This window comes from Dendrobates tinctorius, unplaced genomic scaffold, assembly GCF_039654945.1.
Source record: "Dendrobates tinctorius isolate UK_male_01 unplaced genomic scaffold, ASM3965494v1 ptg000058l, whole genome shotgun sequence".
In the NCBI taxonomy this organism is placed as follows: Eukaryota; Metazoa; Chordata; class Amphibia; order Anura; family Dendrobatidae; genus Dendrobates; species Dendrobates tinctorius.
The window spans coordinates 5,077,501-5,100,402 of NW_027361726.1; the positions used below are offsets into that span (position 1 = coordinate 5,077,501).

The window sequence follows — 22,902 nt, forward strand, 5'->3', positions numbered from 1 at the left end:
CCCATTTGCGGCCCGCGGCCTCGGCGCCGCTCAGGTATCCGCTCTTCTTGCTGCTCTTCTTGCCGCTGCCGCCTTTCTTCACGCTGCGGCCGCCGCCTCCGGAGCTCTTCCCGGCCACCGTCACCAGCGTTTGCTCAATGTACTCATCATCCCCGCTCGGGGTCGGCACCGGGATGACAATCTGGTCGTCGTCGTAGCCGCCGTCCGCCCGCAGGTCCGAGTCATCGCCGCCCACCACCTCCTCCCGGGTCTGGACCAGGATCACCTCCTGGTGGTGGTGGTGAACGTCCGGGTCCAGCGGCTGCAGGGCGATCATCGGCTGGTGGTGGTGATGATGGTGGTGGAGGGGGTCGTCATCATCGTCCTCGTCGTCTACCACACCGACCACGGTCGTCTCGATCGTCTCCACGGGAATAGATTCCACCTCGATCTCGTGCAGCTCCACCAGCTCGGTCGGCATGTCCGAGCCGTCGGTGGCGATATACAGCGTGTCGCCCGACGCCATCGTCCTGTCCCCCCCCAGTCCCGATTTTTCCGGGGGTTTTTTTTTTCCGGATTATTTATTATTAATTTTTTTTTTTCTTCGTCCTCCTTCAATACAAATAGCAACTCCAGCCTGCAAATCTCGCCGCCGTCCGCTCCGGCATCATCTCGCGAGAGCAGACATTTCAACGGCCGCGCGGCTGCTGGGAGGAGGCGGCGGGCGGCATCCTGGCATCTGGGGGCGGAGCCGCCAGCTGCGGTGACAGGGGGTCACGTGCTCCGGCCGCGTCACGAGCCGTCAGTGTCTGTGCGCGGGCGGCGCCGGCGTTACTTCACCCGTGACGCCTGACAGGCTGAGCTCGACCCACATGATCCTCCAGATCGTCTTTGTTCTGTTTATACGAATAAAGTTTGATAATTTTATGTTGAAAACTTGTCATTTCTGCGAGCTATAGATTAACCAATCAGATTAACGCTTTGCAAATGGAAAATAAAAGCAGCTAGTTCTGATTGGTTGTCATGGGCAAGTCAGATATTTTTTTCTTTATTTTGGCGTGGTTGCTGTCAGTAACATTGTGGTGTCTGTGCGAATTGTGCCAGTGATATCCAGGCTGGGATGTAGTGGTTCCTATGTGAGCTGTCACTATGAAATTATCCCAGAAGCCCAAATGTCATAGGTCAAACCGGCCTCTTCCCATCCCTCAAAAATGAGTAATGTCACCCTCAATCTGAGCGGGAGATCTCCTGTCACCTGTAAATGCACACGGTGAACCTCCAAGACGCCTTAAAGGGGTTGTCCATCGTCGTGTAGTGGCAGAAAGAATTGACATGTCAACATATCTGGGCTGCAGAATTATGACAATAAGTAATTTACTTTCTGTCACTAGTTTGCACGGTTTTCTAGATATTCTGAACAGAACGTCCAAGGGGTGGGTGTTATGGCATCGAAATGAGAACTAGTCGTAACCTCCTACTCTACTCCAAACATGCCCTCTATAGCAACAACCCCACCCTCCATAGCTACAGGCCCTCCCCGTCCACATGAAGCAGCCCTCATCACACAGTAACGAATTCTTCCCCTCCAGCAGCCTCAGTGCAGAGAGCAGACCACCCAGCTGCTCCTCCCCCAGACACACACTGAACAGTGATGTATGGAAAGTGAAACTAGTGAGGAGGAGGAAAAATCGTCCTGTATTCTGGGCCACTCCATGATTACAATACATAACTCATTATCAGTATTTCCTTCCCTCACTGTCCCAGGCTGCTGGCAGCAGTGAGAACAGACTGTGTGATGGCCAGTGATGGGGGGTCTGCAGCTTCTAATCTGCACAGGGGATGGCAGTCACTGATGTAATCTGTTGTGTGACAAAGCCTCTGCTGTGTGAATGAGACAGCTCTGTGTCACTGATGTCTTCACACAGCAGCAGATTTGGTGCAGTGTATGTGTGAGCACTGTGTCTCTAATGACACAAATACTGATGGGAGCAGCCTGTCCAATCAGCAGCTGTAACAGTGTGAAGTGTTGGGGGGTGTATGTATGTATGTATTGTGCTGCTTTCACACAGGATCACTGCTGTGTTCTTTCCAATGCTGGAATGATGATAAAGATGAGTGCTGGTGCAGTTTACTGCCAGCCAATGAATGGGCAGTGGGTGGTGCTGGTCACTGGAGCTTGCTGGGAGTTTGGTGGAGCTTCACACATACACTGCACCAAATCTGCTGCTGTGTGAAGACATCAGTGACACAGAGCTGTCTCATTCACACAGCAGAGGCTTTGTCACACAACAGATTACATCAGTGACTGCCATCCCCTGTGCAGATTAGAAGCTGCAGACCCCCCATCACTGGCCATTACACAGTCTGTTCTCACTGCTGCCAGCAGCCTGGGACAGTGAGGGAAGGAATTACTGATAATGAGTTATGTATTGTAATCATGGAGTGGCCCAGAATACAGGACGATTTTCCCTCCTCACTGGTTTCACTTTCCATAGATAACTGTTCAGTGTGTGTCTGGGGGAGGAGCAGCTCTCTGCACTGAGGCTGCTGGAGGGGAAGAATTCCTTACTGTGTGAGGAGGGTGGGCTTCTTCATGTGGACGGGGAGGGCCTGTAGCTATGGAGGGTGGGGTTGTTGCTATAGAGGGCATGTTTGGAGTAGAGTAGGAGGTTACAACTAGTTCTCATTTCAATGCCATAACACCCCCCCCTAGGACGTTTTGTTCAGAATATCTAGAAAACCGTGCAAACTAGTGACAGATTATTGTCATAATTCTGCAGCCCAGATATGTACTGAGGATTATGTGAAAATCCCGGACAACCCCTTTAATTTTCTCCCCGTAGTATTAGTGCAGGCGCCGGGCAGCACAATAATGGTATTAACCTGCATATTAACCCCATATTTGCATGTTAAGAGTGTTTTTTCTGCTGAAAGGTTGCCTTTAAAGAAAAAGCAAATAGCAAAATTGCTTTTTTTTCACCATTTAAGGCTGGTTTCACATTGTCGTTTCACAGATCTGCGTCGGTCTGCGCACGGCCGCCGCTAAGCTCCGCCCCTGCCGCGCCTCCTCCGGTTAGCTCCGCCTATGGGCGCATGACGCTGCATGCGATCTGCGTCCCCTATTTTTAGCACTGATACTTCCCCTGATGAAGCCGTCTTGTTACGGCGACACGCGTTGGGTTTCCTCCCTTCTGCCGTCCTGTCTGTACTGCTGCCTTGGTATGGACCTTTCATGCATTTCATTATACCTGTTCCACATGTGAGCTGTTGCTTCTAACCGTGAGAGGGCTGCCATTCACTGGGCATACTTGGCTGTTTTTCAACAGCGTTTTTTGCCTGATATCTCATTGCCACTTATTTATGTGGCGTCTTTCATGCAGATCCACATTAGTGTGGTTTTCATTTGGTATTATCATGGCTTTTTGAATAATGTCTGCATGTTTGATATTTTATTACCACTCATTTAAGTGGTTTTATGTGCGCAGCTCAGCATCCAGTGCGGTTATTTATTCATCTTTATGGGATTGAACCATTTTGTGCACATGTTGTGCGCTGGTCTACATATATTTTTCCTGGACCTTCATCTCAAGTATTGTGGATGTTATGTATTCTATTAGACTATGTGGCACTTCAGCTGTGATTGACATGAGATCCATGGTATTTTTCCACGTGAAGGCTATTTTATTGTGTGAGTCTCCAGCATTAGGGCGATTTGATCAGGATTGTGCGCCATTAGGTGCTCTTTGGTGTAATTATATATTTACATCTATCATATGGATACACCTTATTGTGGATGTTTTCCCTTTTTTTTGTTCCTTTATTTATGCTGATGATATATGCATGAGACTCAATTCATTATTGTATTGATCAGGACTAACAGGGGGATTGTATTCCCTTTTTGTTTTTACATGTTTTTAAATTTATATTGTTGTCAATAAAGCTTTTCCTGTTGTTATTATTATATATATCGGTGGTGTGCATTTTTATGTGGTCTTCTTTCCTTTTTTGTTGCCCTATCTTTAGCACTGGGGTCGCAGGCCATGCGCAGGTATGCATTTGCCGGCGCATGCGTCCTTTTGACGGTGCGCCGACCAGCGCCAAACGCAACCTGTTGCATTTTGGTGTGCTCAGCGCACCGTCAAAAGGACGCATGCGCCGGCAAACGCATACCTGCACACAGCCTGCGTCCCCAGTGCCAAAGATAGGGGATGCAGCGTCATGCGCCCGTAGGCAGAGCTAACCGGAGGAGGCGCGGCAGGGGCGGAGCTTAGCGGTGGCCGTGCGCAGACCGATGCAGGTCTGTCAAACGCCAATGTGAAACCAGCCTAACTGCACTGGAAATTTTTTTTCTTCTTGTTTTTTTTAGTATATTTCATGGTAACGTGACTGGTGTCATATTAAGGCTACTTTCACATTTACGTTTTTAAGCATCAGACGCGATGTGGCAAAAAATGTAAAAACCGGATCCGGCTTTTTTCCCCATAGACTAGCATTGTGCCTGATGGCTATGTGGCGTGTCCGGCTTTTGCCAGATACGGCAAAAAAATGCCTGTCCGGCGTCTGCAAAAAAAGTTCCCTGCAACGTTTTTTTGACAGCGCCGGACCGCTTTTTTCCACGGCGCATGCCTGAAGACTCTCTCTCCCTCTCCTGCACCGTCTCCGGCCTAAACAGATGATCCGGCGGGCTGCAGCTTCTACCGGATCAGGTTTGACAACTTTTCGCCGCAGCCCGCCAGATTTTAAAAACGTAAATGTGAAAGTAGCCTAAGACCTCTTCTCACCCGTGTACACAGTACGTTCTGGCAGCGGATGATAAGGGCCAATAACAGTCTATGGGACCGTGAACAAGACGTGGAGCACCTGGATGACATCGGTGCTGTCCGGGTATAACACCGCAAGCTGCAGGAGAAGCTGTCATTTCTAAACACTGATGTAAAAATGGACACACGGGTGGAAAACTCTGGCGGTGCCCCTGTAGCGCGTGTGACCCTGAAGTAAAACATTACTGGACCTAGATCGGAACCGTTCTCATCTGACGCCTCCCCATATTCAGTGTGGTGCCGCTAATATATTCAGCAGATCTGCGCCGTCGGCCGGGGATCTGCCCTGTGTGAACGCGCTCTATCACCGACAATTCTCTATTTGTGCACTTCAGTTTTTTTTTCCATGAGCCAATAATTTTATTCTTTTTTCCAGTGTACAAGCTGTAGCTCTCCATCCTTCCCTCATTTACCAATACAGGTCAGCCAACGTATTTTGGTTCCATTTTTATGAAGTTCATTGCGTGAGAAATATGACCTGACAACATGATTCTCCATGACTTTACGATCACGGCGATGAAAAACTTATGGAATTATTTTTTTTTTATCAGTTTTTGGAAAAAAAAATAAACAAAAAAACAAGTTTATAAAAAACAACAGCAAAAAAACAAAAAGCCCCGTCTGTTTCCTGTCTCCATTTTCTGAGACCCGTAACGTTTCCGTTTTCCAGCGCTGGAGCTGCAGTAGGGTTTGTACTTTATGGACATTTTAGCTACTAATTTTGGGGCACTTATAGCACCTATTATTTCTTTTTTGGGGTCTTATGTTAACTAAAGTAATTCTGGCATTCTAATTTTTTTTTGTTGACGGCGTTACTTTAGGGGAATTAATGTCATGTTTGAAAGATCAGACTTACGGACGAGGCGAGGGAGGAGATGATGCCTGAAATCACTAACAGTAACATGTTATGGGTGAACCAGCAGCGATCAGAGCCAGCTCCACTCACTGCTGTCAGATGTAGGTGCCGGCTGCATAACACAGTCATCACCCATTGGGTAGGGTTCAGGTACTGAGCACACGCCATGCACTGGCACCTGACCGTCACACAAGGAAGGTAGTAAAGGGGTTGTCGATAAGCTAGGTGAGAACTTTCTCATTTCACCTGGGAGTTAACATTTAACCCTTAGCAATGCAGAGGATGAAATTTGCAGCCCTTAGGAACCTTCTGCACATTTTGCTTTACAAAGTGTTGAATCCATAATGCAGCACGTTATAAATCCACACAAACAGATTTTCTCCGCAGCGTATATTGTATTTTCTACTGCAATGTTATAATGTTCATCCTGAGCTACCTGGTTCCTGAATGTAACATCAGGTCTCCTGATTCCATTGGCAGAAAATAGGAGAAAGTTTATTTAATGTAATGGTGGCAGAGGTCGCTGTGTAAAGATTCCGCACAGACGTCGACCACCAGTGCAGATTTTAGGTCGCTTTGTGCCGTGGATCATCAGTGCAGATTTTAGGTGGCTTCGTGCTGCAGATCACCAGTGCGGATTTTCAGTTGTTTTGTGCTGTGGATCACCAGTGCGGATTTTAGGTCGCTTCGTACCGCAGATCACCAGTGCGGATTTTAGGTCGCTTTGTGCCGTGGATCACCAGTGCAGATTTTAGGTCGCTTTGTACCACAGATCACCAGTGCAGATTTTAGGTCGCTTTGTACCGCGGATCACCAGTGCAGATTTTAGGTCGCTTTGTGCTGTGGATCACCAGTGCAGATTTTAGGTCGCTTTGTGCTGTGGATCACCAGTGCGGATTTTAGGTCGCTTTGTGCCGTGGATCACCAGTGCGGATTTTAGGTCGCTTTGTGCCGTGGATCACCAGTGCAGATTTTAGGTCGCTTTGTACCGCGGAACACCAGTGCAGATTTTAGGTCGCTTTGTGCCGTGGATCACCAGTGCAGATTTTAGGTCGCTTCTTACCGCAGAGCACCAGTGCGGATTTTAGGTTACTTCGTGCTGTGGTCACCAGTGCGGATTTTAGGTAGTTTTGTCCTGCTGATCACCAGTGCGGATTTTAGGTGGTTTTGTCCTGCGGATCACTAGTGCGGATTTTAGGTCACTTCGTGCTGTGGCTCACCAGTGCGGATTTTAGGTCACTTCGTGCTGTGGCTCACCAGTGCGGATATTAGGTGATTTTGTACTGTGGATCACCAGTTAGGATTTTAGGTCGCTTCGTACCGCAGATCACCAGTGCGGATTTTATGTGATTTCGTACTGTAGAATAGATCATCAGTTAGGATTTTAGGTCGCTTTGTACCGCAGATCACCAGTGCAGATTTTAGGTCGCTTCTTACCGCGTATCACCAGTGCGGATTTTAGGTCGCTTCGTACCGTGGATCACCAGTGCGGATTTTAGGTTGCTTCGTGCCTCGGATCACCAGTGTGGATTTTAGGTCACTTTGTACCGCAGATCACCAGTGCGGATTTTAGGTCACTTTGTACCGCAGATCACCAGTGCGGATTTTAGGTCACTTCGTACCACGGTCACCAGTGTGGCTTTTAGGTCACTTCGTACCGCAGATCACAGTGCGGATTTTAGGTTGCTTCGTAACGCGGATCACCAGTGCGGATTTTAGGTCGCTTCGTGCCTGATTTTAGATAGCTTTGTGCCGTGGATCACCAGTGCGGATTTTAGGTCGCTTCGTGCCGCAGATCACCAGTGTGGATATTAGGTCGCTTCATACTGCGGATCACCAGTGCGGATTTTAGGTTGCTTCGTGCCGCGGATCACCATTGCAGATTTTATTCTTATGTAGAATTAAAGCCTTATCTGTATTTTTTCTGCTGACATTAGCCTAATGAATTCAGCCTCTCACCCTCCATTACTTTCTACCAGTCTAATATTATATACATGAAGGAGGATGCTCAGGATGAACATAAAGGTTTCATTTATATAGAGGGTTACAGATACTCAGGATTCAAAGCCCTGCAGCCGCACATCCGAGGAGCGAGGCACCGTAATGTCTACGTGCTGGCAATGCAGAAGACCCCGGACCCCACAGAGAAAGGGAAATCCTACAATGGCCGAGAGCAATGAACAATGGAGACGGAAATAATGTTTACTGCATAAAAGGGGCGTCAGGAGTAAAGAAAACAGAGCGGAGAAGTCACAGAAACCGCCCGCTGTGACTGATAGGCGGGCATGCTTGTAAAGGGATACTGCAGGCAGGGCGAATACGCTCAGTATATGAGGTTTTATATCCTTAAAGGTGTTGTCCAGAATCATATAGGTCATCAGTGTCAGATGGGTGGGGGTCGGACCCCCGGAACACACAGATCAGGCGCGTGAAGCTTCTGCATTGTGCCGTGCATCGTGTAGTGGCCACTCTTGGTACTGCAGCACAACTCCTATGGAAGGGAGTGTGATCGGAGCTGAAATTCTAAGAACGACCACTACACATTGTTTGGAGCTGTGCTGTTCAGGTCCATTACTGACCCGTGCCGTGGGTCGGACCCCCACCCATCCGACATTGATGACCTATCCCAAGTGTAAGGTTGTCAGTAAAGTCCTGGAAAACAGAAAACCCCTTTAAGGTGTCTCTTTAAGGCTAAGTGCACACGTAGCAGAAGATTTCTGCTTGAAAACAGGACTCCCTTCCCAGAAACCGCGCATTTTTTTCGTGCGTTTTTTTCAGCACATTTTCCAAACGCATTGAACTAATCAGAAACGCGTAAAAACCCGCAAAATTAATGAGCATGCTGCGTTTTTTTACCGTGATGCGTTTTTTTCACGGTAAAAAACGCACCAGTGTGCACAAAAAGTGCAAAATGCATAGAAATGACTGGGAAGCTTCTTTTCGCGGTTTTCCCGCGGATTTTTTGGCAAATCCGCGGGAAAAACCGCAAAAAAAACCCGCTGTGTGTGAACACAGTCTTAAGCCAATTTCACGGCCCATTTTGTTTTTGTTTTTTTTTTTTCAAGGGTTTAATGTTTTTAATAAAAGTACTTCAGAAACTTCCCATAAATTTGCTTTGATAAAACTTTATCTGTAAAGTCATGTGCAGACTACATGCATTTTTTTCATTTTCCACCTTTCAGGACAATTTTTTTTTTTTACTTAAGTGAATGTATTTGTGGTTAATTTCCGTTTTTTTTGCACATTACACTTTTATGTAGTCAGTTGTCATAAATCAGCTCAGAGGACATCAGAAAAAGACAAGAGTTCCAGAGTTATAGGGAGCTCACTGACTGACCCTCAGTTAACTCATTCTGCAGCCGGCAATAGTCAAACGGTGCAGCGCTTTTAATGTAACCCAATTAGAAAAATCTTTTTTTGGCTCCAATTACATGCGTTTAAGTAACAAAAACGAAAAAAAAAACTGACCCTTTAAACCGTAAATCAAACATGCTGAGGATTTCTAAAACGCAACAGGTCAATTTGCACAGTGTAAAGAAAAGGAATAAAAATAAGCACAGTGACAGGACATTTAGGTACATGTTTTTACTTTAGCGGCAGTTTTTATGTATTTTCCTTGCATTAGCAACACTAAATGTATTTTGGTCCTGCCAATAAAGCCTGTTTGAGTATGAAAAAAATGAAGCTGGAACAAAAACTCACCAAAACCTCACCATGTGAACTGAGCCCTGATGGTCTTGGGTTAGAAGCCCCAACTCTGTGTCCAATATATGCTAGTAGGGGCTCATTACTGATCAGTAGTATGGGGGGCAGCTCTGTGGTTTCTCCCATGTCCTGCTGTCACTCAGAAGCACAATACAGGGGTCCGGCATGTGCAGCCTCCGCCCCCTCGGGCAGGAAAGGTGATATAAGGCCCAGCTGCTCGTCCACTTCCCTCAGTCCTGGGATGGAAGCGTCGCCTCCAGCCTGCGAGACGTGAGCCACAATGGGCAACAAGGTGACTCGCGGAGACTTTGAGTGGGTGTACACGGATCAGCCGCACACCGAGCGCAGGAAACAAATACTCGGTACGTGGGGGGTTCGTGTAACGGTGGGGGGACGCTCGAGCCCCCAGGTGCCATAGAACCAATTTGTCTTGCTTGGGTTTTTCAGATTCTCATTTAGGGTCTGTGCACACAATCTTTTTGCTGAGTTTTCAGAGAAAGTTTTTGGGGGAGGATTTGGAAAGTTTCTGCTCCAAAAACTCCTAAAAAAAAAAAAAATGCAGGGCAGCAAACTAAATCTTTGCCCCAATCTAAGACGATAACTCCCGCACTTTGGAGGTACCTATGTAGGCAATTGCTCAAATAGTAATTCCCTGATCCATAGCAATCAAGGGCTTATAAACCTAGATGCACATACAGCAGCACGTTAAGGAGTTGCTATTTGAGTAATTTCCACTCATATAATGGAAACCTAAGCATTTGCCATCCATACATGTGCTGCTCATGCAATGTTTGAAGTCCCTCTAGAATGTTTTAACTGCTAACACCGGAGAGCAATTCCCAGAAGTGAATGTGATCTGAGCAGCAGTACCCAAGAACAGCCACTACGTGGTGCTGTGCCACCCTTGACTCAGTACTCTGCCTAAATCTGTCAAGTGCAGGACCTGGTAATGGCTAGACTGTGGTGGGTGGGCCGTCCGACCCCACCGATCTGCTGACCTCACAACACGTCTTCAATATAGAAGTCCTAGACAAACCCTTTAAGGGTGATAGTGTCCAAAAAGGGAAAAAAAAAAAAAACGTTTTGGCGACTGCAGTTATTTTTTCATTGCATGATCCAAATTTAACAAGATCAATTTAACGAAGAAAACCTTTGGCAATGCCCGTGTTGAACACTTAATTAACCCTGAGGATGAGGCCATCTTTAATTTTTGCACTTTTTTTGTTCCTATTCTCTCTCGAGCCATTACCGTTTCTTATTTTTCTGACATTATCGCCGTATGAGCACTTGGCGGTTCTTTTTGTTTTGACCGTTGTACCTGGGAATGACACCATTCATTTTACAATGAAAATCTGGAAACCTCCCGGCTAGGGAGAAATGATGAAATAAACCCCTATAATGACCATTATTAGTTTTGGGGCTTAGTTTTCGTAGACCTCCTTGTACGGTAAGAAATGACCTGGCAGCACGATTATTCAGGCTGCTACCATTACAGCCATGTAAAACTTGTTCTTAAAGTTTTTTTTGTTTTGTTTTTATTTCTTTTGTTTCCACGATTTTCGGAGACCCGGAACTTTTATTTTTCCATCAATGGAGCTGGATTCTTGCGAGGCAGACCGGTATTTGTTTATACCATTTTGGGATCCATACCATGTTTTTATCACTATATTGAAAAAGTAATTCTGGAATTTCATTTTTTTTTTTTTTTATTCCGTTAATTCGCAAGGGCTAACGATATATTATTTTGATCTGACTCTTATGAATGAATGAAATTTTTTTTATACTTTTTTTTTTACTTTAATTTTAATAAAGGAAGAGGTCATTTACAATTTTTTAAGTTTTAAAAACTTTTTTTTAAATTTTTTTTTGTCCCCATTTGAACCTGTGAAGATTTGGTCACTTGCTGTAGGCGGTGGCAGTTGCCCGCTGTGGTCATTTCCTCGCTCCTTCTCCAACCATGACCACATGATGCGTTCCTAATGCTTTTTTTTTTTTTTTTTCTTTTTTTACAAAACTTTGTGTTTTTAAAAAAATGAGGTAAAATTAACAAATTGAGGTTAACAGCTAAACCCTGTGGTGGTCTAAGGGGGTGGCACTTTACTATTAAGATGCCTGGTGGTCTGGGGGTTAATGTCAAACACTCCTACTGGTTTAGTGGCATTGTCTGTACTGATTCGGGGCAGCGACTGTAATATTAATCCTTGTATGTGTTATGAGACACAGGTGAGATGTTTTGTTTGGGGGTCCGTGTGCGGAGACCCCCAGCTATCACTAAAAATGGTAAGTGTTGTCAATCGCTGCTCCTCTGCGGCATAGCATGGCGGGGGGTGGGGTTCATCGCTGGCTCCAGACAGCACGTTTCCCCCATCCATAGTGGTTAGAAAACAAGTAATCATCAAGTGACCCCCTATCCGTAGCATTTGGACCCCCCAGAAATCAGCAAGTTATTCCTTGATGGATTTAACGAATACCTTGCTTTTTGCAAATTATCCTTTAAAGGGAATCGGTTAGCAGGTTTGTGCAATGTGATCTGAGAGCAGCATGATGTAGAGGCAGAGACCCTGACTCCAGCCATGTGTCACTTACTTGGTTGTGTTGTGCCAATAAAATCAGTGAAATCAACAGGAGATTACTACAGGACTAGGTGTCTTGTGCCTCCTGGTCCACACCCCCACCACTGATGCAATGTACACAGAAAGTGGCCAATCATTGGTGTGGGCAGGGTTATTCACAGCTCCGAGCTCTGCTAGATCTGCAGCAGAGAAAACTGTGATTCTGTGAAAATGATAGCAAGCAGCCCAGTAAGTGATACATCACTGGAATCAGAGTTTCTGCCCCTACTTTATGCTGCACACAGATTGCATAGAAAAACCAGCTGAAAAATTCCCTTTAAATATGAAAAATCCAATTTTACTAGACTTTTTACCACATGTTTCACAGTCTCTGGAGCATGAGTTGCATTCTGATTACATCCACTTTCATTATGTTCTGATGTAGCATTGCAGTCCTAAGACCTTTAAGCCAGCCTTAAAGGGAATCTGCCAGAAGGTTTTTCCCATGGAGTCTGATAGAAGCATGATATATTGGCTGAGACCCTGATTCCTGCAATATGTCACTTACTGGGCTGATAGATGCAGTTTTGATAGAATCCTTGTTGTTTTTTTTGCTGTAGATGTATTAGAGCTCATAATGTGAAGTTGTGTATAACCACTGATTCGCTGCTTCCTGTGTACACTGTACATAGTTAGCAAACAGCCAATCGGTGTTGGGTGTGGGGTTACATAGATTAACTGGACTAACTGGCACAGGACACCTAGTCCTACAGTGATAATCTCCTGCTGATAAAACACTGATTGTATTGAAATTAGAGCCATCTGCTGAGCAAGTGACATCTCTGGAGTCAGCCTCCGACCTGTGATGCGGAGGAGGCAAAGTCTTCTCTGACGTCAAGTTTATTTGGAGTTCCACTTTAAATGATATATTTAGGGTGTTGTGACTGGCGCTGATGACCTCTCATCGTCACATACCTGCCCTTACCGGGATTTCTCGGGTATTGTGCACCTATCCTGGAAATTAGAATATGTCAACCCCTTTAAGTCTGGTCGTGACGTTTGGCAATTTATGGTTTATTTTGACCTAAAGTTAATTTCTTTCTGCAGTTTAATTATTTGATTCATTGTATCGGTCATTTTTTGGGGGAAATTGTTTAGAAATTTCTTTTTCCTTTCTTATAGCCAAATATCCAGAAATCAAGTCTCTCATGGGCCCGGACCATCATCTAAAATGGGTGGTATTAGCAATGGTGGCCTCTCAGCTCCTGGTCTGTCTTCTGGTCAGAGACTTGTCCTGGAAGTGGGTTTTCTTCTGGGCGTACGCATTTGGCGGGTGCGTGAATCACTCGTTGACGTTGGCCATCCACGATATCTCCCACAACGTGGCCTTTGGTAACCGGCAGGCAAAGTGGAACCGGTGGTTTGCAGTCGTTGCCAACTTGCCAATTGGTATGCCATACTCGGCGTCCTTCAAAAAATATCACATCGATCACCACCGCTATCTGGGAGGAGACCACCTGGATGTGGATATACCGACGGACTTGGAAGGATGGTTCTTCTGCACCCCGCTTAGGAAGCTGTTGTGGCTGATCCTACAGCCGCTCTTCTACGTTCTGCGGCCGCTGTATGTGAACCCCAAGCCCGTCAGCAGGATGGAGGTCTGCAACGCCCTGGTCCAGTTCTCCGCTGACTTCTTGCTGTACCAAACGTTGGGCCTGAAGCCTGTGGTCTACCTGCTGGCCGGCTCCGTCTTCTGCCTGGGCTTTCACCCCATCTCCGGACATTTTATCGCAGAACATTACATGTTTATGAAGGGACATGAGACTTATTCCTACTACGGGTGTTTGAATTTAATCACCTTTAACGTCGGTTACCACACGGAGCACCACGACTTTCCCAGCATTCCTGGAAGCCGGCTGCCCCTGGTAGGTGCTCGAAATTTACACCTATGGTCTCCCAACTCCAAAACTGAAGCCCCGAGTAATCCACAAAAGTGAAGGATCAAGCGTTAGTCCCATATTTGTAAGAGAGAAGTCATCCGAACCAGCCGACCTGATGTATGTGCCCACTTTCCCCGCGAGAGGGGTAAAAGAGTCAGACATGTTGGATTTTAATATGCCCAGTCCTCACTTATCGCTTCCCCTTTCTTTGTGTATATGGAGGTGTGCTAATTCTTCCTACAGATGCATATGGTTGACATTTTTGACCGGTAAAAAAAGGGTCGGACATTGTTGCATTTCAGCATGTCCGATCCTTTGTTCTCACTTGGTGTGTGGTAGTTATTACTTTTCTATCAAGAACATTCATGCTCAGCCAAATGTAGTGTGCATGTGTATGGGGGGCTGTTTCCCAGGGGAGTGCAGTTTGCTCTTAAAAGCTTGCCATACATCGATCATGGCCATCATCACACACATGCATGCTTGTAGGGAGAGGCCACTAGAAAACGCTGCTGGCAGCTTATATGCCTTGCTGACCGAAGATTGGGCATGTTGACATTCAGTATGTTCGCTCCAATAGTTAGGACACCCCTGCACACATCAGATTGCCCAGTCAGAGGAAATTATTGGATTCATCTGATGTTGACCTTTCAACTGCTTGTGTTCTCATTAGGCCGGGGTCACACTTGTGAGTGCAACATGAGAAACTCGAGTGAGCCTCTCGCCTCAATACCCGGCAGTTCGGAACGGAGCATTCAGCTGCATAGAAAGACATGCAGCCGCACACTCCGGTCCCGAGTGCCGGGTATTGAGGAGAGTTTCTCGCTTTGCACTCGCAAGTGTGACCCCGGCCTTAGGGAGAGGGGTGTAGGCTACTGCCAGACATCTTAGGGGGCGACTTATCTCCTGTAGGTAGAGGATTGGGCATGTTGAAATCCAACATGTCCTACCCAGCAGACCTTGGACATTAGGTGGTCACACTGAAATCAGCAGGCTCACCAGACATGGGTCTAGTGTATGGCCGACCTATGTCACGCAGTCATACAGATCTATATACTGTGCTTCGCCCCAGAATTCCCCCTTATTTCTGCCACCTGCTGTACAAGGGCTGAACTCTGTCTGTGTTCCGCAGGTTCGGCAGATCGCTCCCGAGTATTACGACAGTCTCCCTCAGCACCAGTCTTGGGTCCGGGTACTCTGGGACTTCATCTTCCATGAAGAAATTGGACCTTATTCAAGGATAAAAAGAGAATGCAAACTCGCCAACACCGGCTAGCGCTCCTCACCGATCACTGGCAGAACATTTTATATACAGGCTTTCTGGCTGATGTTTGACTGTGCAGACGCTGCGTGCAATGATAAATATCTGCTTTTTTCTCCTGATCCATGCCTGTTCTTAGGTCAGGAGACGCCGTGGATCCCACATGGAGATTACTTGTTAATGTCTTACTAGGATATATGGACCTGAGGTCCTCCTTGTATTCCTGGCCTTTCAGTGTATTTTTTTTTTTCTTTTTTTTAGTTTTTGTTTTTGTGGTGGGGTCTCCTGCATTTTTGGGCACCAAAGTTGCCATCACCCCCTGATTATTAGAAAAGCTTGTGCCTTTTATAAAGCGAAACTCCCCTTTAACACATGGGAGGTGCGTGTCCTCTTGAACCACCACCAGTGCCAATAAATAAAAGCCATGGCCACGTATTCCCGTGTTATTACACCAGCTCTCTGAAATGTTGCATTAATTTGTTATTGGCGTATTTCGTCAAGGATTGTGCAAATTTGTCGTTGTCTTGGATCTCGATTTGCCTTTCTGTTGAGGCTCTACTTGTGGTGTTGGCTGTACTGCTTGGTTTTGAAATGCTGCTTGTGGACCTGCAAGTTCAGAGCTTGGCTCAGTGGGAATTCACACCTGGTTCTTCTCTTTCGAACATATGAATGCTTTTCGGGGGCAATTTTTTCACAAATTTTGTAAAAGTTTTGCTTTTACAGCCTTATTATTTCCCTGAATTATAGCTGCTGAATGAATTAACTCAGGGTCCATCAGTAAGCTCCTTCTGACTAACCTTTATCGGTCTTTTTCCAGGCTCCTGTTTGCTGGTTTATGACCACGTTAGAGTCCAGTTCAACTTACATGTGGTCTGTGGTCATAAATCAGCACTAAACAGTCCAGAAAAAGGCTATGTCAACATAAAGATTTTTCTTTCTAGAGGTCAAAAATAGGTTTTTCAAGTGAAATCTTCAGGGAAGGCTGTTTGTTTTGTTTTTTTTCTTTTTAATTTTTTGTTTTCCTGGGGAATTTTGTTAACATTCTGTTTTCCTTCTTTTCCATCTTTTGAGGCAATTTTTGGTCGTTTTTGTAACTCCATGATTAAAGTACTGAATAAAACTTTATCTTTTTTTCTTTTTTGTGGTCATCTTTTCAGCCTTTCCATTGACATGCTTTCACAGCTTCTTTTTGTTTTCTCTGCTCATATAGTATGCATCATAATAAAATTTCCGTAATGTGTCTGCAGGTCCAGGGTACGTCTGTCCGGCTTGGATTTTCAAGTCCTCCTTAAAACACTGCTTACGGACCTGCAAGTTCAGAGCTCAGTGGTCATTCCTTGGAAAGTCACACGCTCTTCTCTTAAGATATGGACCTTCAGGGGCATTTTCTTTTTACATAAATGCACGTATTCTGGACTAAAAGTAATTGATTGCGCCATTTGTCTTTTAATGAGTTTTATTTAGCATGGTGTAATGCCTCACTTTGCCTCACCAGTTCCTGTAAGGATCAGAGGTCCCTTTAAGAGCTTGTCTAAAATGGGCCAACTCCTTTAGAAAGCCTCACCTAATTGGAGGGCTGCCCCTTTACCACCCCCCCCCCCCCCAAAAAAAAAAAAAAAAAAATCAGCAAAATTGAGTCTGGACAATAAACAATTTATTACCAATATGAATACAGCTACTGGTGCACTGATGTACCATCGTAATATTGTGATGAGGTGGAAGGTTTTTTTTTTGTCTTTTTGTCACCATATGATTTTTTTGTTTCTGGTTCCTTCGTGATATTTGCAATAAAATTCGATTGGCAAGAAAGGGTCCTAACACTGCAGACTACCGGATAAATTACTCTGAGGTCGTCCTAATAAAGCAAATAGCTCACATTTTTCTTATTTTTTTTTTTTCCATATCTACTACTAAATGAAAAATACGTTTAAATAAGCAAATATATCATACAAAAAAAGAAAAAAAAAAAAAAGGCTGACGAATCTTGGTGTGCAAAGTCAGATGAAGTCTAAAAATAAAATCCCCGAATGTCAAATGTTTGAATAAAAATTTTTTCTTTCATGGTAAGACTTAAAGCAAAATCCAAGGCTGCAAGCTTCAAAGTGTGTCTGCTACGGGGATAGGAACAGGTGCAGGTGCAGTCCCCTAATTCAGTGACATCGGAACACGCAAATCATCAGCCCTGCTTGGACTCCACTGTACGTTCCCGGACCGGACCGCTCCTTCCATCATTATGTGGTACTGATTCTGCTCAACTCCTGCCTGATGGCTGAAAGAGAGGAGAAACGCAGGCTGATTAGTGATCCGTGTGCTCCCTGCTGGTCTTGGCTCCAGCAAATGCAATAATCGTCACTCTAGGGTCTGTAAACAATTTTTTGTGATGGGTTTTTTTTGTTCATTTTTTAAAAAAATTAGGTGCAGCCTAAACTTTCTAAAAATTAGTGAAAATCTACGCCATCAATGTTTAACTTGTAGGTGACAACTGGTGATGAGCGACCATCCTGGGATAAGGTGTTATCATGCTCAGGTGCTGAATGTCTGCGGCGTGCTTGAATACTATGCTCATCTAACAGTCATGAGACATGCAGCCGCGGGGACTCAGACATAGTGTTCGAGCACCCCGCAGACACTCGGCACCTGAGCATGATAACACCTTATCCAGCACGATCGCTCATCACTATTAAATGGAATCTGTCACCCCTTTTTTGAGATATATTATATAATATCATACAGTTGTGTGTTACGTAAGTATTGTAGAGGTTCTTTTTTTTTTTTCTTCCCCCTGTCCCCGCACCTTTGATGCATAAATACCTTTATCACTTCAGATTTATGGAAATTGCTGTGGTCTGATGGGCGTGGCTTATTCCCCCCCCCACCTTGGCTTGCTCTGCGTATTTCGTTGTAGTAAGTCTTGCGTTCACGTATGTAGTATGTCAGCGGCTGCGCATTGAAAAGATCGCTTACGCAGTATACTTTGCCCAACTGTGGGCAAAGCATATAATCGCTACTGCGCATGCGCTGGTATTTTTCCCTGCGTCTATGACCCGGAGGTCTTCATATGCATATGAAGACTACCGGGTCATAGACGCAGGGAAAAATACTGGCGCATGCACAGTAGCGATTATATGCTTTGCCTACATTAGGGCAAAACATACTGCGCAAGCGGCCTTATGAATGCGCAGGTGCGAATAAACAACGCCATCTGTTAGATTCACAGAAGAAATTACGTCAAGCAAGCCAAGGTGGGGGGAGAATAAGCCACACCCAGCGGACCGGACCGTGGCGATTTCCATAAATCTGAAGAGTGATAAAAAAGGTATTTATGCATCAAAGGAGCGGGGACAAGGGGGAAAAAAATACGACTACACTACTTAGGTAAAACACTATTGAATGATATCATTATGTGATATCTCAAAAAAGGAGTGACAAATTCCCTTTAAGGATCTGATTTGTTTGGCTGATCACTATGTAATGGAAATGGGGGACTTAATAAGAACATTCGTAATAATTGGGGGGGCCCTGAAGCAGACTTTACCTTGAGACCCAAAATCTTCAAGGAAATAAAAGTTCTTATACAAACATCTCTACTTTTATGTTCTATCTTGATGGCATACAAATAACAAATTACAGATTGCCAGATCCTGAAAATTATAGCTGATCCTCTGATAGACCCCACTGCCTTGCATAGAGTCCCTTCAAGTCCCTATAAGTCAATAAAGAAGTATATAAAAGAGGTAAAGCCTTTGCGTCCATCGTTTCACTGGAGAAAATTAGTGCTGCACTTGGAACAGTTGTAGGACAATTTAGTAAGATTCCCTTTATAACTTGAAAACATTTGGTTGCTGTAGTAACTTGTAATCTTTACTGCAGGCTGTAAGTGAAGTGTCAGGAGTGTGACTGCTGGTGACATCTAGTGGCCAACATGAATATTTCAAGGTTTCTAACTGCTGTGATTAGAGAAATAGACTAGTAAGGATGGACTTACCATCGATAATCTCTTCTTTGACTTTATGTAACTCTCTAACAACTTCCTCTAGTATTTCCTTAAAAAAAAACCAAACAAATAGAAACATGTTAACAAATTACTTTAACCCCTTAGTGACAGAGCCAAATTTTAAAAATCTTACCAGTGTTGCTTTATGTGGTAATAACTCTTGAACACTTCAACAAATTCCAGTGATTTTGAGATTTTTTTTGTGACACATTATACTTTATGATAATAGTAAATTTAGGTTGATATGTTTTGTGTTTGTTTATAAAAAATATCAGAAATTTGACAAATGTAAAAAAATGAGCAATTTTCAAACTTTGAATGATTATCCCTTTAATTCAGATAGTCATACCATAGCAAAACATTAATAAATAACATTTCCCACATGTCTGCTCTACATCAGCACCATTTGTAAAATGTTATTTTGTTTTGTTAGCATTTTAGGAGGTTTAAAATTGTAGCAGTAATCTTTCATTTTTTCATGGAAATTTACAAAATTATTTTTTTTAGGGACCTATCCAGGTTTGCAGTGACTTTGAGGGTCCTACATATTGGAAAACCCCCAAACATGATACCATTTTAAAAACAACACCTCCTAACATACTGAAAACTGCTGTCAGGTAGTTTATTAACCCTTCAGGTGCTTTTCAGGAATTAATACAAAGTGACATGATAGAAATGAAAAAGTGTATTTTACCACCTAAATGTCGCTGACTTCTGAACAGGCCACTATAGCCGTGACACTCTAAGGCCGTTATTTGGCCATGAACTACCATGGCAAACATCAGAACCACACAATCATGATCTCAGGGTGCTGATGGGAATAAAGAGGAAGCCCCCCACACTCTTTTAACCATTTATATGATATAGTCATTATTGACAGCAGCATCTAAGGGGTTAAACAGATATGGACGATGCCAACAATGACTGTGGCTGATACAGCAAGTTGTCAGCTATAGTGTACAGCCGACAGCTGCTGGATTGTCACTTGTATGGGGATGCTATTCTTTTATATCTCAGGTCAGTTAAAAGACGTATTGGCGGTCACTAAGGGGTTAAAGCCATTCTTTAGATGAAAAGTCAGAAATATTTTCTTGACGTAATCATTTTCAATTGAAAAATAGAAACCAGTATACAAATGTTTACATGCGATGTGATCTTTCCGGATGTAGAATCCTGCAGCTCAGTTACCCCCTACAGATTTGGTACATTTTGTATGTCTTAACTCTTGCAGGGTTCCACTGTAACAAACCATAGCTGTGAAAAGTACGAGGCCAGCACAGATTATCAGCCTCTGCAGGTAATCAAAAATGTTTCAACTTGCTGAAAGCAAGCAAAGATAGTGCAAATGGTGAAAAGCCGAAGACATAAGGTGACAGAGGATGGCCACTGCTTGTACTCACTTGCTTCATTCGGTCAAAATCTAAGGTGTCCGTCGATACGTCATTGCTGCTGTTTACAGGCTTCATCCTGTAAGAGTTAAAAATAATGATCGGATGTACTACATCTCTCATCAGGCTTCTATTCAATACTTGTACCAGTGGTCCAGAAAAAATATCAAGTCCTATGAGGGACAGGATTAGAAATTGCAGGGGTGCATTCTTCCAGAAACGGTGCCACCCTATGTTCATCGGTTGTCTTATACTGGCGTTCAGCTACATGGAAGTGAATCCTGCAGAGTTGCAATACCAGATACAGCCTGTGGTTGTGTAAGAGGTGCACCAGGATCATGTGATGCTCCACTCATTTCCTCTGCTTATATAATTATATATGTTTATGATGCAGCTATGTATATATGTTGTGTAGATAGGGAAAGTGCAGTACCTCAAGGTGGACACAATAGTGAATATAGTTTACATAGGAGGAGCCAACCGCAGATAAGATAGAGGGTTTTTTCTTTCTCTAGTGAGTAGAGCTACAGAGCCCTGAACGGGCGGTTAACTCTGGGAAGTGGGGAACCCAGCCGTCCACGGCTGTTGGGCCAGAAGTGCAGCAGCATTGACACACAGGTCGCTCGAAGATGTGGCAGCTTACTACAGATGTCCTCATGTCTGGGGTGAAACGGACAAGGGAACTCCTGAACATAGTGAAGCTGAACAGGGAGGATGCTACGGTACCGGTCGAGATGGAACGACCCGTGTACAAACTGAAGGACATAGTTGAAAAGCACAGGGAACGTGTAGGATGTGGACTGTGCAGAACTCTGTGTTGATGCTGTAACTGATGTGGATGTGCTGAAATTGAAAAGAGTAAAGTTCTACGTGTAAAGTTGGAATTGGACACTCTCTATGTGCCAGAACAAAGGAAGAAATATTTCTACGTCTCGGGGAAAACCCTGGAAACCAGGCAAATGAGTTAGTGGGGCTTTGTATATGTGGCGCGGGTGGCTAGGGTGCGTTAGAGCAGACACCTTTGCGGGCCATGACTGCCGCTCACAGATAGGCATGGCGCTGTTCTTGGATGAGAAAAGCCCAGTTTTTCTAATTCATGACACCCGACTTCTAGCTCCACAATTCCCTTATGTTTTCTGGCCAGAATGATGAACAGATAGCAGCAGAGGTAAGAAAGAAAACCTTTCCCATAGGACAAAATGGATTGTATACAGTATTGGGATCCCCCATTACTTATTTCAGCTGTGCGGACAGAGACGTAGAGGCTGAAGCTACATCATCTGGAGTGATGTGGAAAGCTGTAGTATCAGAATGACCCTAAATAAAGGAGCATCTGCTATAGCAGCCCATAACCACATGGTACCGAGGAGCATCTGTGATAGTCGTCCACGACCACGTAGTACAGAGGAGCATCCGCGTTAGTGGCCCACAACAACATGGTACAGAGGAACATCTGTGATGATCATCCATGACGACATGGTACAGAGGAGCATCGGTGTTAGTGGCCCACGACCACATGGTCCAGAGCAGCACCTGGGATAGCGGCACACAACCACATAGTACAGAGGAGCAACAGCAATAGCGCCCCACAACAACAGTACAGAGGAGCAGCTGCAATAGCGGACCACAACCACGTGGTACACAGGAGCATCTGCAATAGCGGCCCATGACAACATGGTACAGAGGAGCAATTTAACAATATCCAGACTCATAATGTAACGTGTTCAAAGTGAAAGTCACTTAGCCACTACCTATAACTCCATATCTAATTGTGCAAAAACTGGAGAATCATAGGAGTTTTATAACAAAATACAAAAATACTTTGTCACAATCCAAGGACTTTAAAAAAATAAACATAGGTAAAAAGATGTGTTATACAGAACACCAAAATATGTAGCACTCCGTACATATTATATATACTATTACATCACATATAGAATCCAGTAAATGGTGAAAGAGACCCTATCCCATGTATTGTCTCAAGATATGCCAATACCTATGAGTTATCAATAAGCTTCAATTACTGTAAGTCCATTGAAGCCATAGGGGCAGCTTTAGACCTCATTCCCATATACCAACATAACCGTACCAACGTGTTCATAAATTCTATCGTCCTCAATGCACTGAGTATAGGGAAGGGGGTAAGCTTACCCTGTACTGAAGTGCCTCACCGAACACACCCCGACGCGCGTTTTGCTGCTGTCAGCCTCGCTTGAAAGTCCCAGGCTTCTGTTTCCATGTCCAGGCTGGTGGGGGGGCAGAAGAAACCAGCAACCGACCTGCACATCAGAGGACTCGGGGGTGAGAGCAATGTGGCTCCTACTCCTCCCCCCCCCCCCCCCCAGTCTGCAGAGACCCAGAGAAGCCGCAAGTCTTCCTACTTGGAGAAGCCTGCTAGCAGCGTGCAAGA

The 22,902-nt window shown here is 44.7% G+C and overlaps 3 protein-coding genes across 10 annotated transcripts in view; 1 reads left to right on the top strand and 2 right to left on the bottom strand.

The window, feature by feature from the left end:
- YY1 (YY1 transcription factor) overlaps positions 1–853 on the bottom strand; it is a 48,005-nt gene extending 47,152 nt beyond the window's left edge. The window contains exon 1 of the mRNA XM_073577964.1: positions 1–853. This exon is cut by the window's left edge and continues 63 nt beyond it. Coding sequence (XP_073434065.1) covers positions 1–505 — 505 coding nt within the window. The 5' untranslated portion in view covers positions 506–853.
- The window catches only part of DEGS2 (delta 4-desaturase, sphingolipid 2), a 16,349-nt gene extending 104 nt beyond the window's left edge, over positions 1–16,245 (top strand). The window contains exons 1-3 of one of the 3 annotated variants that reach the window (XM_073577968.1): positions 1–34; positions 13,095–13,837; positions 14,982–16,245. The exon at positions 1–34 is cut by the window's left edge and continues 104 nt beyond it. In XM_073577968.1, the coding sequence (XP_073434069.1) occupies positions 13,121–13,837; positions 14,982–15,125 (861 nt within the window). In that variant the 5' untranslated portion in view covers positions 1–34; positions 13,095–13,120 and the 3' untranslated portion in view covers positions 15,126–16,245. Of the gene's footprint in view, positions 35–9,492; positions 9,723–13,094; positions 13,838–14,981 lie in introns of those variants that run through there. The other 2 variants (XM_073577967.1, XM_073577966.1) reach the window with 2 other exon arrangements.
- A 502-nt stretch (positions 16,246–16,747) lies between these two features.
- Positions 16,748–22,902, bottom strand: part of EVL (Enah/Vasp-like) — a 228,273-nt gene continuing 222,118 nt past the window's right edge. For 5 of the 6 annotated variants that reach the window (XM_073577960.1, XM_073577957.1, XM_073577962.1 and 2 more), the window contains 3 exons: positions 20,505–20,571; positions 19,096–19,153; positions 16,748–17,379 (listed from right to left, as the gene is read on the bottom strand). In XM_073577960.1, the coding sequence (XP_073434061.1) occupies positions 17,342–17,379; positions 19,096–19,153; positions 20,505–20,571 (163 nt within the window). In that variant the 3' untranslated portion in view covers positions 16,748–17,341. The remainder of the gene's footprint in view (positions 17,380–19,095; positions 19,154–20,504; positions 20,572–22,902) is intronic. The other variant, XM_073577961.1, reaches the window with a different exon arrangement.